Source organism: Camarhynchus parvulus, chromosome 11 (assembly GCF_901933205.1).
Source record: "Camarhynchus parvulus chromosome 11, STF_HiC, whole genome shotgun sequence".
In the NCBI taxonomy this organism is placed as follows: domain Eukaryota; kingdom Metazoa; phylum Chordata; class Aves; order Passeriformes; family Thraupidae; genus Camarhynchus; species Camarhynchus parvulus.
The window spans coordinates 9,254,585-9,272,459 of NC_044581.1; the positions used below are offsets into that span (position 1 = coordinate 9,254,585).

The window sequence follows — 17,875 nt, forward strand, 5'->3', positions numbered from 1 at the left end:
CATTTGATTTAATAAACACACTTTGCAGGCTAGTGTTAAGACAGAATTTGTTTCACTCATAGCAAACTATGCAGCCAGCTTTATCCAACTCTCTCCACCAACCAAGCCAAGGCACATATTCTGTAATATGAGTAGTAAAGCACCTCCAGGCTGTTGTTCATGCAACCTGTGTTAAGGTATCTAGCTTCAAGTACAGTTACATGTGAATGTTTGACAGCATCCCACAGAAATCTGCTCAGTGATCAAATGAACACAAGATTTACACCTTTTCAAGCAGCCCTGGAACACCAAGCTCTCAGCACAAACCTGTGCCCTGCATTAATGGAGTCACTGGCTGAATGAAGCAATATGAAAAGTCTGCACAGGCTGTATCTACTAAGGAGGCAGGAGGAGGCACATTCACATCACATGACAAAATACCAGAAATAAAACCCCCAAGGTACAAATACTGTTATGAAGGCCTTGGCTCCTAAACTGAATGATCCTATCTCACTTCTGTAAGAAGTTCAAGTCAGCAGTGACACACTTTCTCCTGAGTAATTTTTTGGGGTTTTCTGGGTCAAAAGAGAAATAACACGCTTCTCATGGCCGACTTATCTATAAACTCATCCCAATCCACTGGAACTCCCACTGATCCACAGTAATTGCTGCCATACAAGTCCACCTTGTACTTAGGCACCACCACCTGTATTACCCAAAGATTCAACTTTCCTTTTAGACAGACAATGATTACGAGAATAAGCCAGATCCTTCTGTGTGGCAGGACAAAAGGCAACGGGCACAAATTGAAATACAGGATATTCCATGTAGAAGAAGGAAAAAAACCCCACTTTTGCTTACCTTAAGTGTGCTCAAACACTGGAATGGGTTGCCAAGAAAGGTTGTGGAGTCTCAACCCTTGAAGATGTGCAAAACCCAGTTAGACACAGTCCTGGGAAACCTGCCCTAATTCATCCTGCTTTGAGCAAGGGGTTTGCATCACACTGTCTCCAGAGGTCCTTTCCACACTCAAACATTCCATTATTCTATTACATTAGACCCTGCAAATAACACTGGTAGCATGGCCTAAAAATTACTTTTTCTTTATTATTGTGGCTTCAAATAGTTCTGACAAAAGTAAGAGATCCAGATAGAACTTATAATAGGAAAAGGGCGAGTTCTGAAATTTCTGATTAATAGTGCAAAATTTTTTAGTGCTTCAGAGTAAAGTTGTAGCACTAAAATGATATCAAATATAAACATATTAAAGTGTATTTACTGTAATGTACAAATTGAACAAGAAAAACTTCTTCCTGGACTGTATAGATTTACTGTCAATTAATCTAAACAGCAAACATTTTAACTTCACAACCCTGAATATTGTCTGATGAGATATTGTTTTTCCTTTTTAAAAGAATGGTTTAAAGTGGCACTATCACTTGAGGAAAAGAATCAAAATTTTAAATAGAAGGATTCTTTATGAATTACAGCCAGCCAAATGAATTATATCTTGTACATTCTTTATACAAAGTACTTTAGAGATCATGGCATGATACATCCCCATCATTTTGTTTTCAGACCAGAGCTGATAATCTCAAGATCCCTCACATTGTTGAGGGAAACTAAGCCACTGTTTCAATAAACTGTTAATAACAGATCTCTCTGAACTCTTTTGGCATCCTTTTGAGGATTCAGAACTCTAATTTGAATCATACAAGCTCAGCTGAGTTATCATGAATTAGACAGGGTCTGTATCCTCTGCTGGCATACAGCATTTACTTACAGTTTACTTTAATAAGAAGTTGTGATGATGGAAAACAAAGAAGAGAACATGGGCCATTGATCAAAACCCCTGTATCTCCAACAGCTGATTGCTGGGACAAACAAGGTCACATTTCAAGAACACACAAGGCCATATTTGGATGGCCATTACTGCAAGTAACCTACTTGTAGACATTTACGAGGCCTTTCAAGTTAAAAGACAAAAAGGACCTTCATTCAACAAAGTCAGTGCTACCAGGCTTGGCTCCAGTTCCTTACTGGATAGACACAATTGTTAACACCTAAGACCAGAAAAGGACAATTAATACTACTGCCTATTTCTGAAGGTAAAATGTAGTAGAAGTTATGACAGAAAAATGTTATTTAATGCTTGTCTTACAATTTTTAAGTCCTTTCTGCAAAAAACTTTTTCTTGATACATGAGGGGTATAAACAAAGCTTGCAAAACATGCATAAAATGCAATTGACACAACCATGTCTACTTTGCTACTAATTATTTTCCTACATTGATTTTTCTGATTAACTACACAGTTCCAATACACAGTTAGATTCCTCTGTTTGTGGATGATGTATTAATACATCTCTTACCCGCACACTTTAGACTTATTAATAAAAAAAAAAGTAATGAAACCAATGACAAAATTGCTTTGAAAATACCTGATATTTTTAAAAGTTTATTATTGGAATTACCTTCTCCATGTTGTTTAAAATCAAGTTCCTAATCATCATCTGAAAGGCACCATAGGGACAGTGAGTGGTGAACAGTAAACATCTCAGTGGCTTTTTTCACAACTGGGAAATTTATCTGTCTCTGAGAGAATCCAAATGAAACGTGAACAGCAAGATATACAAACAGGAGCTCATTTGTAGCTGCATAGGCATGAAACCTCTAATTTCCATTAATTCCATGCTATCGTGGCATCTTCGGCACATTCATGTCAGAAGTCTCTTCAATAAAATTGGCTTTTTTATGGGAAGGCTCAGCAAGGTCCTCTCCATGGTCTCTGCTAATCAAGGGCTCCTGGTCCCCCCTCTTGCGTTTGTTAATCAGGTGATTTTCTCCCTCACAGAGCTTTCCCTCTGGGACACCCAATGCTCTCAGACAGACAATAGCTGCAGCCTGTTCTGCCAGTTTCTTGGACTTGTCCCTGAAGAGCAAGCACACAGAGCACAGGTGAAAGTAGAAACTGAGGTCTCTACACTGCCAAGAGACAATTTCCTGTCTCTGATGCAACATCATGAAACAAACAGCATTTGTAGTCATCTCACAGCAGAAAAACAAACCAGGACAGTTCCAGAAATTATTTCAATCTTGCTAGGTGTCAAGTGTTGATGCATCACTCTGATGCAACATTCCTAGAAAATCTGTCTCTATCAGGGCTTGTCTCTTGAACACTCTCCATGCCAAAGGTAGATGGCCAATGTGTGTTTGGCCCACAGAAAGGTAACTTTTACAAATCTGATCATTAAACAAAACTGAGTTATGCAGGATCACTTTTCTTGAAAGTGGCTCAGGCGTAAGTACATTCTCTGTCAGCTGTACAAGTTCATTGATGCTGACAAAAGCAGGAACTGTTCCGTAATAGTAAAAAATCTGTCATTTCTGAGAAAGACTGCCCATCACACATTTGTGGAAGTCAGTATTTGAAAACACTTCTTCTCAAAATTTCATATCAGCTGAGCATAACTTCCTAAAGTCTCTGAACAGGAAGGCTGCAAAGCAGTTGTGTGCACTTGTCCTGTTTAAAATGTTCAATGCTGAGCTCTAGCTTTGCAGTTAAATCAACATCACCTTAAGTGCAAATGCCTCAAATCAACTTCAGTATTAATAGATGATTGTATAAAATACCATCAAGAAACTTTAGAGCAGGCCTGGATGGAGCTGCTAATTAACTGTGATCTCCACAGAGAGATCTCCAAGCTGCTAATTAACTGTGATCTCAGTGCACCGTCCACTGCTTCACTGAATACAGACACTTAGTCCTGACTTCTTATTGGAATGGATCTGCTGCAGTGGCTGAAAACATAACCTGCTCCAACATTCCCCTCTGCCTCCTTTGGCTTCTTTCTGCACTCATCACATACAGAATGGAACTGGGTCACCTATTTGCTCCCCTTCCAATACAACTTGTGGACTAACACAAAGTGAATTAAAATCTGTAACTGTTTACTTGATTATGCCAGTGCTTACTTCCTCTTGTCATATTCAATTCTCAGAAGCTTTTAATCCTTTCTCCCTCCTAGAAGTAGCTTTAGGAGGTAGCTTTCAGTTGACCTTTATCAAAGACAACTGGAATAAACTGGAACATCCTTTTAATGCAAGTTTTTAAGCAACATTTCAGAAATAAAAATCCAGCTGAAAAACTCATTAAGGATGGCTTACCACAGAGTTGATCGGTATTTTCGCTCAGCTACTGTCACTACTGAACAGAATAATCTATCCAATGGTCTTTGAACCTGTAGAAAAAAAGAATTAAAAGGAAAGGGGTTGTCAAATCCAGTCATGTAATTTACAGAAGAAACAACATCATCAACATTCCTTCATATTTATAAAGACAAGGTTAACAAGTAACATAACTTTAACATTACTCTAATTCACACCACAAATTTCACTATACATACAACATTAAAAAATTAAGAAATTGTCCAAGTTATAAATATTTTTGCTTTACAAAAATAAAAAGTAATCAAATAATGTTCCCATTTAACCAAACAGGTGCTCCTGTCCCCTACAGGTCCTATCTGTAACAGTGTGCAACAACAGAGAAAACATTCCAATAATTAATTCTTTACTTCACAGAAGTAGTAAAAGAAAGTCAGTCATGGGCTCCTATGTAAGAAAGTTACAGCAACTTATTTCACAAATAAATCAAAAGCAGATTGAAGGCCTGACTTTGGATTTTTTACTTTCTAATAAAATAAGCTGCTGTTCTCATACCTGTGTGCATTACCATTTCTGCAGCTGCTTTCTGAAAGAGCTACACCAGATGGGGAAGCAGAATTTCTCACTGCCTTGAGTCCTAAAATACCTAATTTCATATACAAGGCAGAGGGAGAGGTTTGAAAGGGTTTCTCATTGACTCACAGTTTCATAAACAGGCTGAGGATGCTTTTCTTTCCTACACCATTCCAGAAGATACATTTTTGGTGTGATCTGTGGTGGATATTCTCGCCTAGACAGAAAAATTTGTGGTCAACAACTGTGCACAAAGTTCTATTTTAAAAAGACAGTGATGCTTTTTGTAATACTTCTACCAGCTATTTGAAGTGTAATTTTACAGCTCACATTATGATGTTTCTTCTTCTTCTTCATTAGATAACTCAAGTAATAGGTGTGACAAAACATCTAAAATAAAATCTAAAGTTTTCCCGAACATTTACACCCTGTAGTAATACAGCTAGAGAAGACATACGTAGCAGAAAAGAGATTCTAACTAAATATGTGATACAGAAAAGAGATACAGTTTGGTACTGTTTATTATAAGCACCAATTAAACACTAGTAGAAAAAAGGAGAAGCTGCTTCTGTTATGAAGTAGTAATCAAATGAAAAAGTGTAGAAAATGTAAATGTAGGAATTTATTCAGTTATTGACAAAGAATTACAGACTCTCACACATGGCAGAAAAAAAAACCTGTGTTCAGTTCTCAAGGAGTCAGTTAATATATCCTCTAAATATTAAAGCATTATGACTGCATTTGTGGAGGATTTTACGTATCACACTCTTCTTGAGCTGTTTCATAGGCCTATTAGCAAAACCAGCAAATACAAATTTAACATGGAAAGTAACAGCAATTCTACAGGCTTCAGAGATTATAATTGTAAATTATATAAAATAGAATTCTACTCCATGAATTAATTTTTCAAGGAATAGCTTATGAGTGGAACACTCATAAGAAGACTTCAGATGAGCGTGTTCTCTGCTTAGAAGATTATTAAGATATTTGTTCAGGACTTTTTATAGAAAAATTATGTTTTAGTCAAGTTTCACTAAAAATAACTGAACTCTACATATTTGTAATACACTTTTCTACATGGAGATGTTCTATTTTTAATTTTCTTTTAGAGCACTCAGCACTTTCAACAAGTTAAGTGAGAGAATTAAGCAGTCTCAGGAAGCCTGGAACTAAAGAACATCCTACGACATCCAAATGGCACAGGAAAAGTGGTGATTATGCAATGATGTTCCTGCTTCATAGGAATTCACCCAGTAAGTGCTGTTTTGCAAATCATCATTTTCAAAAAACTGTTACGACACTGTCAACCTCACAGTTATTATTCAGAGATGCAAGAGAGTGAAAAAATTGATTTGCATACTTACTTGTCAAATCTAACAGCCATTTTTATTACATCTGGATCTTCCGTTTGGTCATCTTCATCTTGCACCTTCGTTTCTAAAGATGCTTTCTTTGCTTCAAAAATAGCTGTGGTTTCTTCATAGAAGTCACCCATTTCAAAGGCTTCACTATTCAAACAGAATTCCTTTCTATTAGAGATCAGTTTTTAAATTTTTGAATCACATTACGGCAGAGAAAGAAAATGTAGAAATCAATTGTGTTTACAGTATATGTTAAGAAGTGGAAGTGTGGCTGTATTCTGCAGAGTGACATTACATTGAGCTACAAGTAGGAAAAGGATGTTCTAATTTCCAGCATTACATATGCAATTTGTAGCCTGGAAGTGCAGGCAGAATCAGCCAGAAATACAGGTTCTGCAATGTTCAAGTTATTAGTTCATTTAATAACTTGCAGTTGGATGAATCAGCAAACATCTCAGCATGACTCCTGGTGCATCAGCTCCACAAGGGCAATACAAGCAAAAAGTAAGACAAAGAATCTTCTTCTAATTATAGTGATTAAAAATATTATAAGCAATAAACCCTATAGCATCCAAACCCCTCAAAATCTCAGATTTTCTGACTTCAGAGTATTATTCACAAGCCCAAATAAAGAGGAGCAGCAACCAGGATTTTAGTCAAAGGCAAAAGCCTCAAACACTTTTAAATTTCAAACTCATGGCAGGCTGGATCTACTTTGAAAAACTCAGACTATTGATTTTCTGCAGATGATAATGGCAATAAAAGAAACTTTTACTTTTGGTTATGAAGATGCTGATGGATACAGGACTGCTCAATGACAAAATGGATTCTGCCCACAAAGCCATCTCCAATGCTCCAAGCAAAAAAGCAATGAAGCTGAAAAATACTATCTTATGTGTTTCTAAGGGAAGGCAATTTATTACATACTGCTATAAAAATGTTTTGTGGGAAAAGCAGCAACCTGTTCTCTTGCATTCAGCACTGAGGTAAAACCTCAAATGGCTGTAAGCCACCCTCACCACCAGGAGACAGCAGAATTATGCACTATAATTGTCTGAAGATAAACTGGTGCATTTTAAAAACTGAATGTTCCTCAGTTATCTAGACATGAAACAGGTTGTTCAGAACAGGGGTTAAAAGACCAAGTTTGCTGGCAGAAAACAGTTTCATAAATTTCCAAATGGGTCTCTCTGTCCCCCTCTCCTGCACACACATTGCTTTAGCCCATTTTGAAGTTGGTTTTGCACCACATGTACAAAACCAGAGAGTTTGATTTTGGAAGCCCCTAAAGAATTGTGAGGCATAGCACACAAACCCCATAGTCTCACACTAGATCTCTATCCAGTGTTTATGTGTATGAACTGTGACACCTCTAATCACCTGAGTAAAACTGTTACTTTACAGTATTTATTTTACATGCTCTGCATTGCTATTAATGCAGCAGAAAACACCACCACCCTCTGGGCTAAGACTTTATTGAAGTTGCAAAAGATTTGAGTTCTAATCTATACTTTATCTTTTTTCCTAAACTCAAAATCTATAATCAAAATAGATAGTCTGTTAGTATACTAAAACAAGTTAAATTCTTTAAGCTGCCAAAGTGAAAAGTAACTTGCAAAGTTTAAATATTGTTCATGGATTCCACTGCTCCATTAAAAATAATGAAGTCTAGCTCCCTTTACATAAGCAATACAAATTCTCTTCATTGTACTGTAATGTAATAATCATGGACAGAATTATTTCTAGAAAGCCAAAATTGGTAAAAGGCAATAAAATGGCTAAAGGATTGCAGGCATTTCCGTTTATTTTGAACATGAACAGAATGCTGATAAGGGTTTGCTAGAAATCAGTACATTCTTTTTCAAATTCTTTACTCATCTGCCAATTTTACAGTTTCTCTCAAAATTTTTGTTCTTTCATTTCTGTCTCTCCCACTGAGAAATTTCATCCAGTCTGTTTCAGATGTGCAGGATGACAACATTCTTTAAAGCTACTATATTTCCTCAAAAAGATTGCCATCATTTATTAAGGTGTTCCAGGAATGAAAAGCAGCACAAAAAATTACAATTACGTACCAGACAACCCTGATGCATGTTTCTGTGTTTCTAAGTGTTCATTTTAAAACAAATATGTTATAAATATTCCAGTAAACCTCACATGCAAGTGGGAAAGCTAAATCAAATCCTTGGAAGAAGACAAGTTCCACAAAATTTCAGAAAAGCTGAAATTTTTCTTAATCACTTCATGCAAATACTGGATAAATGCTTGTCACTCAGTGAAGCACCACTCAAATTAGTGCGCTGAATATTGAGAGTTTTAGGGTTAAAGATTTAACATCTGAGCATGGAGGAAACCTGGAAAAGTTTACTCTGATATTTCACATCTCCCATCTAGACTTTTGGGGTTATTTTCGGGGTTTTTGCAGCTTCTCCTGACAGTGTGAAATGCCAGGCAGTGCTAGACAGAGAAGTGGTGTGCAAGTTTGGCAGAGTACAACTCCTTTTCTGAAGTCCACGCTTACCAGATCTCCTGTGTGGACTGTGCAGCGTGCAGCTTCTTACCCTGAGTAGTTTCCAACTGTTCTCTTAACATCTGACATAAGCAGTATTTAGTGTTGGTGTAGTGATTGTCATACCTCACTGCCTGATGGAAAGAGACAAAGAATTCAAAACCACACCAAACAAATTTATCTTCTATACTGCACATGGTGTCTTGCTGACTTCCACAATCATTTTTCAAAGGCAAGCCACAGTGCAGTTTCCTCAGTAACATATTCAACACTACCCATGAATGTGACTATAATCTGATTATTTTGGCATGACTTCACCAACTAAAGTTCAACTGACTCATATACTTCTGAAGAAAGAGTTGACCTGTTTCCAACACTGACTAGCAATGCACTGATATTTTAGTAAGTAACTCGTTAATAGCAAGCTCAAATTAAAAAAAGGAATTTGATTTGATGACATGATCAAAGTTCAGATTTCTGACTAATTTCCTATGACATCATTAAAATTTTGTGTTTTGAATAATGGATAAAACTTTATATATTAGATGACTTAGCTAATGGAACTACAGTACTACAATACAGCACTTTGCCAATTACTTTATTGGCAAATCATTCCCTTTGCTTCCATACTGCAAATATTTCTTGACTGTATTTGTGAAAAGTAATTAATTTCTAAAAGTGAATCTAGGAGCAACTGATTATTTAATACTCCTTCAGCTTTTTGTTCAATGTTGTAAATTCAATATTGCATACTGTATATAATAATCTGCTTGGTTTGTACAACTGTGACTTCGAAAGGGTTGGACTACATATTTTTAGATTTCTTTCCATTTTTAGATAGCCTGGTAAGCCTCATAAATGTTCCCAAGAAACAAGGGCTAAAAAGCATGTTTTCTGCATACAGATTTCTAAACAAAATCAAACAGAGGAAGCAGGGTTTGATTTGCAAGGATCATGTAACATGCACTATGTTAAAATATCCCCAGAACTAAGTCTTTGAAATGAAGAGGAGTTAAGATACTGCAGTAAGATTTGGATTAACAATTCTAAACAATGATCTTACAAGTAAGATCTTCATAAAAACATACATATTTGATGTAATCTTGCATGACATCCTTCAAGGGGCAAAACCCCTCTTTTCTGAAGACAGAGGGGTTCCACATGGCAGCACGAGCAATCATGACTGATGAGGCAGCTGTTGCTTTCTGGAAGGTCTCAATGTCTGCATATTCCTTAATGAAGTCATGAGATCCTCCACTAAAAATTAACAACACTAATATAATTAATCATGCCTCTTTTTCCTGCACTTGGAAATCTTAAGTACAGGCATTTGACCAGAATGAGTTAATTAGTCCAACTTACTTTGCTATTACTGGAATGGAGACAGCTTCAGATATGGCCTTGATCACATCACAATGGACAGGGTGCTGAGGCCTCTCCTCCTTCTTCCTTTCCAACAACAACAAAAAAAAAGACAACACCAAAGATTTCCTGTGGAATTTATAGATGTCTAAACCACAGCAGACATGACACAAGGATTATTGGGATATACTTGTTTCAGCTTATTTATTTTATATATTTGATTTTTTAGATACAAAGTATGCAAGATAATATTAGTTTTATTTGGTCTTTGAGAAAAAAAATATTTAGGAAAAGATCAGCATGCAGTTTAATTCCCTAATTACTGACTTGATTTCCTAGAACACCAATTCAGTTAACAGTTGAAATCAGAACCACATATTAGAGTATATTCATATCAGTCATATCATACTGTGGTACAGTCATCAACAAACTAAAAAAATATAAGTCTTTCTTGCCTAAAATCAATTTACCTTCCATGGACTGCAATGGCAGCAATGCCAGTTTTCTCTATCCTCTTCACCAGATTCACAGTATCTTCCACCTGAGGGATAAGACAGTTGGACATGATTTTGATTCAAAGCAAAAGGAATAACTATCATGTGACATTGTACAAACAAATGCTGGAAGTCTTCTTTTATCAAGAGGGATGTGATTCCTGCCTTTCATCAATAACATAACATATACAACCATTTAATATATACTACAATTAAAGAACTACATGCTATGGCAGAAAAAAAGAATCCATTTTCAATGTTTCCTTGAACCTACAGATTACAAACTTTCTCAAACCAGGTAACATAATACTCTGTAGCAGGAGAATATTTTCCAAAGGTTTTCAGACTGTCAATTGAAAATGACTGGAACATTTGATTAGCAAGTCCTCTCTAATGACTACTCTGTAAATTGTAATTAAAATGCTTTTCAGTCAGAGGATGCCTTCTGGAATCAACTTAACATGCAATCACACAACTATAAATATTCCTCTCAGATGTGTCTTAAAAATGTTAACCAGCATCTAAAAAATTCTAAGGATATTCTTACATGCCCAGTATATCATCAAAGAGGTAAAATGCTCTTAAAGAGCAGAAATAAAATTGACACACTGCTGCACTAGCCTGTCTTATGCATCTTTAGGGAAAGGGAGAATGAAAAAAAGGCAAATTTTCCTTTCAAAAGGTGAAGGAATATCTGCAGCTCAACCCAAAGATATCAGATTCAGTCTGAAAACTGCAACATGTCCCAGCTGGCAGGGATGCAGAGACAGGAGCTCACCTGCTGTTCTGATGGATGACATTATCCAAAACCAGCTTGAAACAAAAAGGAAGAGGCTCTAGGATAAAGGTGCTAGCTCTCTAATTTAATACTTCAGAACCAAAATGATCTTAGACTGATCATTGAGATGATTAACATAGATGATGTGTTACTGATTCTTTTCACACAAGCTTCATTTACTTATCCCAACACATAAATGACATCTGAACAAAGCAGGCTCAGGTAGAGTTCATCTATCTACTGAAATATCTGTTTAGGTCATATGCAATCATAGTATCTGGGAAGTATTTAAATACCTAATTGCTAAATTGTAATTAAATACCCAATTGCTAAATAATCAGTTTTTAAAAGAGAAGGTACATAATCTTTTGGATGTTTAAAAATATGTAGAGAATTCATCTTAAAAAAAGAGAAAAAAGCAGTAAGGAAGATACATCAGCTGTAAAAAAAGTCTGGAAAAAGATCCTGGAAAAGACAGACCCTGTAACTTCATTGGCTGTTCTAACCGCAAGAACAGGAAAACAATATGGAAGAAAAATTAATCTGAAAGAACAAAAAACAATTGTGTATTGGTTACCCCATATGAAAACCAGGAACTAAGAGCACTTACTGGCTGCCTGAGGGTCCCTACACCCTTTTGTACCTCTATGACATAAAAAATGACTCAGTTGAGAAATTTAAAGGATAAAAGCCTCTGTGCCTTTGTCTATCATAGAAACTGACAAGTCCACAGTCATGGTCTCTGTGCACCTGCAGGTCAGATTTAGGTTGGGACAGCATCCCAAACAGAAATTGTAAGTTCCAAGTGCTATTTCACAGCAACAGACATACAGTGAAACATATTAGAACAACATCTATTCTAACTGAGCTGAACACTTCAGCACAACAATTTATGCTCTTACTGAGGGCAAAATGCGGATTTTGCAGGTTACTGGTTTACAAATTCCTTTAACAAGGGTGGTCAATATCTGAAAAAAAAAAGAAGACAAAAAAATTGATCACAACAGTGGAATTACTAAAACTCTCCTCCTTTCTCTCTTGAAAATAAATTACAATAATATAACACTGTCTATTAATCCTCTATAAAGAATCTTACATGCTAGACAGACATATACAATCTGTAACTGAATATACAATTTTATCCAGTAGATACACAAGAATAGTTATAGTCTAAGACATTTTTACTGCCACTTCTTTGTTGATTTGAACTGGATTTTTAGAGAGCAATTAACTGCTGCTGTAGTTTCACCAATGCTTTTAATATGGCGTGACCAGTGAGCTCTGATTTCAAAAAACATGCATAGACATGTAAAACTCACAAATACTGCACCACACTGAAAATTCTTAAACTGAAAAAAACCCCAAAAGTAGAAGTTTTATAGTCCAGATAATGGCATGGAGAAGTAAATGAGGAATATTTATCTATAACCTTAACTCCAGTGTCCTAAATTGAGTATTCCACTCAAGCAATCACAAATTTGTTGTCTGTGCAACCCATTCCTGCTGCCAGTAGAGCACAGTGCACAATTCTTCCCAAGACAGCTCCAACCCCACGAGATGATACTTACAGACTCTATTTTGTCAGGATCAGACAGCAGTGCTGCTCCCATACCTCCCTGGGAAAACAGAGAGAAGCTGTTACCCACTAGGCAAACACATTTTTCAACTCAGTTGTTTTGTCTAATAGCAGACCACAACAAAAGCACAATATCATATTAAGGAAAAAATGGCAAAATTTAAAATACAGAAGCATTACTGAAAACCTTGATGCTACATTTCTTAGACCTGTATCAGAATAATTAAGATGTAATTCAGGGCATCAACTTGCTCTCATCACTTTAGGGAGCAGACAGGATTTCAGAAAGCTATTTTTAGCAAACATAATCATCCATTTTCCCATTTTTCATCCATAACATAATTATGAACAATTTAATATTTTAGCTGTTCTTCCAACACTGTTTTATCTGCATGCATAGATGCAGAGGCCAACAACTTTTTTGTACAAATTTTTTTGACCCAGAACTATTGTTGGAGAATAACCACTCAGCAGCAGTTGTACTCCTGATCTTTCACCCTAGTACAAGATGGATATTTTTGTGTTTTGTTCTTAATTACAGTTCTGTGGAGCATTTGACATCAAAATGGAGTGCCATGGTTCAATTTATTGATCCTTTATCCCTACACCAAGTGGCTTAACAGTCCTAACAACCAGTTTGACTGCTCTGTTCTAGTCCCAGATACAGGACTAATTTAGAACTGCATGTGCTTTATTACAAAACAAACAAACAAACCAGGTTTTAAGTGGTCCATTGTCCTCCCATTTAAAACTGACAAGGAATTGAATTCAGCATTACTAAGTTGTGACTGCTTTTTGCCATCTACTTGCTCAGATGACAAATTCTGATTTCAATTTTTATTAAGGCTAGGTAGAACTTATTTCAGTCACCCAACAAATTAATGACTTCAGAAAAATATTAAAAAAACGTAAACACTTCACTTTATCTAGCCCTTAAGAATTTAGTTTTCTAACAGCCTATGTTATTTTACTGTATCAGGGCCATGACACCTTCTAGAGTGTTCTGTTTACTACAAACAATTAAATTCAATTTTTCTCTGCATCAAAATTTTACTGCTTGAATTTGAAAACCAGACCACGTACTTCACACTCCATACCTCCAAGACAGAAAAGGCTCATTTAAGAGTAATCAAAATCCACCTGCCTTAGTAGAATATTCTTTTGGGCATCCCATGTTGATATCAATACCAGCCACATCACTCTCTCTGAAAGAGAAGGAAAAATCAAAATATTTTTTAGCATATTCGAACAAGAATCAAGAAACAGATATCTTGCCAGGTAATTTGTTCCACCATCATAAAGGCTTAAATGAGAACTTAAGGTAAATTTGAACTTCTGAATTTTTAGCTTCTCGCTTATTTAAGTTAAATACATAAATCTTAATGATGGTCTGAAGATCAGATTGTTCACAGGTTTCAATAACCAGGGCTGTGCAGAAGCTGCAGATAGTCATCTTAGAATACTTTCTATATACTTAATCCTATATAAAGTATATCCACCACTAGATTCATCACTACAGTAAGTCCTATTGCAACTTCCATCTATTTAAATAAAGGCTTAGAACCACCTTTTTAAGAGCCACTTTTGGTTTCTGCACAATGCATTACTGAAGACTTTATACCACAAACAGTAAGGGACATTTTCAGGTATATTGGCCTTGCAGCTTTGCAATACCCAGGGCAATTCATACTGGAGAGATCAAGGACACACTTGCACTAGCAAGAAGCCATCCCAGCACAGAATTCATGCAGCTGAACTTTTTCTGGTTCTATCAAGAACTACCTTGATGCTCTCAATCTTAAAAGACTGTCTTCTACAATAATTCCTGTGTACAAAAAATCCCAGACAAACCCAAGGTGGGAAGGGGCTGAGAGAAGATGACTTACACAAGTTTAGCTACTGCCAGGGCTCTTTCAGCATCTGCTGAACCCTGTTGGTAAAAGAAGAGGATTTATAATTACAAAATATCATCAAATTAATGAAAAACCAAGGTGCTTACTTGCACATGTGTACAACTATATTTGTTCTGAACATTCAGTACAGAGAGAGACCCACTCAGAGGCACACTGGATATTTCAAACATTTACCTACAGCACATAGTGGAGTCAGCCACTGCATGATAAAAGGTGATACAAAAAAGGATCCAAAGAGGTCTGTCTGCCCTCTTCACCTACAGCAATATTAAATGTTCTTAGCCCCTCAGCAACAGATACCTATTTTAGTGTTCTTAAAAAGCTCCACTAATAACAATTCTACAGACTCTACAAGCAACTTATTTGAGGGCTACATTACCACTGAAAAAGGTCTTTTCAGTATGTAATGCAGTCCACTCATGCTTCCCCCTCCCTCCAAGCCCATCATCTCTTGTCCTACACAGAGTGGTCTCTAAGAGCAAATTACTATCATTTTCTCTTGAGCAGAGAGAATCTTTAACCCATTTGTGCAAAGCCGATGCACACATTAATCCTCTCTTATCTATACTAAACAATGCTGCCTCTTTCAGTCTTTGCAGTGACACTGTTTACAGGACAGTGCAAAACTTCAACATGTGATCAGACATCAGCACAATTTATATCCACATCCATAAGTTCAGAAATATCTAAGATACCTCTTACAAAACCAAGCTGCTGAAGAGCATAGAAGTTATCGTAATTACCTCTTAGGAGAACTTACAATGTGGAATCTTGATTTGTAGCAACAGCTCAGAAATTCTGCAACACCTCTGGTGTGAAACCACCTCATTTAGCTATGTTGTTAGAAGAGTCTCTGGTTTCTTACCATTTGGAAGACAACACGCTCTCTCTCCCTTTCACAAGTTCTGAAAACAACTCTGTCATTAGGTGCAACAAAGTCCACTGTTTCAAGTACTTCTGTATGAAATGAGAAACAGAAAAAACAGACAAAAATTCTGTACAAATGCTACAAATGCAAAAATTAAAAAAGTCACATGACCATGTCATTTGTATATAAATGAAATGCCATCAAAGTCATGTGATGTTCTTTGAAAAGTATCAAAACCCAATGATGACTCAACCAGAATGAACAGTATGATTTTGGGGAAGGGGCAGGAGGAGAGAGGAGATTTGTAGTGAACTTCTGTTTCCCAGCAGGGACACTGCAAACAACTGTTTCTATGCCACTCAGACAGGGCCAGGTCCCAAAGATACCTTTTTAAGAACTTGCAGTGACAATCATGTTATTCCAAGTCCAGCCCATGGAATTCAAGTTAATAAATGAATGATAAACAGTGAGGTCTTGTATGTGTTGCTTCCTTGTTGCAGTAGACTAAAAGTATGTGACCATGTAACAAACAGCGAACATTTAAAAAGACACAGAATTGGAAACTGTCTCTACTGCAGTCCAAACAAACTGGAAGTTTAAAACTAGAGCAGCAGACTGGTCTAAGGTAGCACTTCAAAAGCTTACTGTAAGCCCCTAGACACAATTCAGTGAGATTGTATGTACTGATACACCACTATAATCACTAGAAAAATGCTTCAGAGAAATAATTACCCTTTCTCTTAACTAGAAAAGAGACTTCTTACAGGTATTAGCAAAAGAAATGCCATACTTACCATTAATAACCCTCTTACACTGCAGCATCTTTATGTCAATCAGCTCCTGAGTAGAAAGGATAAAAAAAAAATCTCAGTGAGTTGAATTGATTCAGCCTGTCAGCTCTAAACAGTTGCCCATTTTATTAAGTAATTATCTAGAGAGACCAACTTCTCTGAGCAACCTGCCCCAGTACCTCAGCACCCTCTGGTTAAAAAACTTCTTACTAATATCTAATGTAAAGCTCTCCTCTCTTCAGTTTAAAACTGTTCCCCCTGGTCTTACCACTATCTGTCCTTGTAAAATGTTCCTCTCCCTCTTTTTTAAAAGCCCCCTTTAAGTACTGGAAGGGCTCAACGAGGTCTCCTCAGAGCCTTCTCTTCTCCAGAGAGAACAATCCCAACTCTCTCAGCTGTGTTTGTAGGAGAGGTGCTCCAGCACTCTGATCAGCACTGTGGCCTCTCTGGATCCACTCTAACAGGTGCACAGAGTTCTTGTGCTGAGGACCCCACACCTCAATTTCAGGCAGCTTTTAAAAAGGTGTTTAAGAAACAAGGAGAACAATGCTATGAGTGAAATACATGGAGGCATAGCAAAACTAATCAGATGAGACATGAAGTCAGTCTTCAAAGTTCCTTCAAAGTTCTGACTCTACTGAAAAAAAAACCCCACAAAAAAACCCTACACCCCCCAAACGCAAATAAAAGTACAACTTGAGAAAACTGTTATGGTGTTTTGTCCAAATTACTTGAAGTTACTGAACAGTCTCTAAATATGGATTTGCCATAACTTGAGAATGGCTCAGAGAAATGCCTCAAGACATAGAGATTCTTCTTTCCTCATTTTTAATGGAAAACTATGTGTAAAAAGAACAAGTCATACAATGAAAAAAGTCTGCACTTTGCTTAACAACAATATTATCAGATAAAACTGCCTCATCAGCTCCTTCTCCATACCTCACAGTACACGATATCGGCACCATAGTCCAGAGCAAGCAGACGCATTGGCAGTGTCCCCACTCGCACCATTGGAGCCAGGATCTTCTTTCCCCTGAAGCACAGCGGCGTGTTCACCGTCATTCCCGTTGCTGTACCACCTGAAAGAGAGAGCCCACGGGCACTGCCAAGGAGTGCCATTTCCCACCCGCAAACACAGGCGCGTCCTTTGCCGGGAAGGGGCGGTGGGTGCCCCGCCAGGTGTGAGGGGCTGGCCGGGCAGCGGGGCCCGGGCTCACCCAGCGTGAGGGCGCCGGGGGCTGCTCCCCGCCCCACGGGCTCCTTCCCGAGCGAGAGGCCCCGCGCCGCCCCTGCCAGAGCCCCTCAGGGCTGCGACTGCTCCCGCGGTGGCGACGCGGGGAAGGCTCTCAGCCGGCGGCGGAAAAAGGCGAAAGAAGAGAGCGGCACCGCCAGCCACACTCACCCACTTCGCGTGGCTCCGCCGCAGCTCCGCGGGGCGGGGAGAACCGGGGCCGGCGCCTGTTTCAGGCGTCATCGGGCAGCGCCGCCGCCCCATGTGGGGACCGC

General features: G+C 37.7%; 1 protein-coding gene across 3 annotated transcripts; it reads right to left on the reverse strand.

The window, feature by feature from the left end:
- Positions 1-2,403: 2,403 nt before the first annotated feature.
- Positions 2,404-17,872, reverse strand: DUS2 (dihydrouridine synthase 2). 3 transcript variants are annotated; one of them, XM_030956217.1, is made up of 16 exons: positions 17,772-17,872; positions 17,309-17,448; positions 16,373-16,418; positions 15,576-15,667; positions 14,684-14,727; positions 13,942-14,002; positions 12,790-12,837; positions 12,124-12,189; positions 10,420-10,490; positions 9,950-10,036; positions 9,676-9,844; positions 8,600-8,721; positions 6,082-6,225; positions 4,847-4,934; positions 4,145-4,218; positions 2,404-2,909 (listed from the first exon to the last, which is right to left on the reverse strand). In XM_030956217.1, the coding sequence occupies exons 2-16, from the start codon at positions 17,429-17,431 to the stop codon at positions 2,672-2,674; spliced, it is 1,473 nt and encodes a 490-aa protein (XP_030812077.1). In that variant the 5' UTR covers positions 17,432-17,448; positions 17,772-17,872; the 3' UTR covers positions 2,404-2,671. The 3 variants fall into 3 exon arrangements, with proteins under 3 accessions (XP_030812077.1, XP_030812076.1, XP_030812074.1); XM_030956216.1 differs by lacking the exon at positions 17,772-17,872 and having other exon boundaries at positions 15,576-15,664; positions 17,309-17,771; XM_030956214.1 differs by lacking the exon at positions 17,772-17,872 and having other exon boundaries at positions 17,309-17,771.
- Between the last annotated feature and the right edge of the window lie 3 nt (positions 17,873-17,875).

What these genes read in the sequence shown, in the direction of transcription:
- DUS2 (XM_030956214.1), bottom strand. Translation starts at nt 17,488, where the DNA reads ATGGCACTCCTTGGCAGTGCCCGTGGGCTCTCTCTTTCAGGTGGTACA. An exon ending in CCGATATCGTGTACTGTGAG is followed by an intron (nt 16,419 to 17,308) that starts GTATGGAGAAGG and finishes CTTTCTACTCAG; the next exon opens with GAGCTGATTGACATAAAGAT. An exon ending in CAGTCCACACAGGAGATCTG is followed by an intron (nt 6,226 to 8,599) that starts GTAAGCGTGGAC and finishes CTGTTTGAATAG; the next exon opens with TGAAGCCTTTGAAATGGGTG.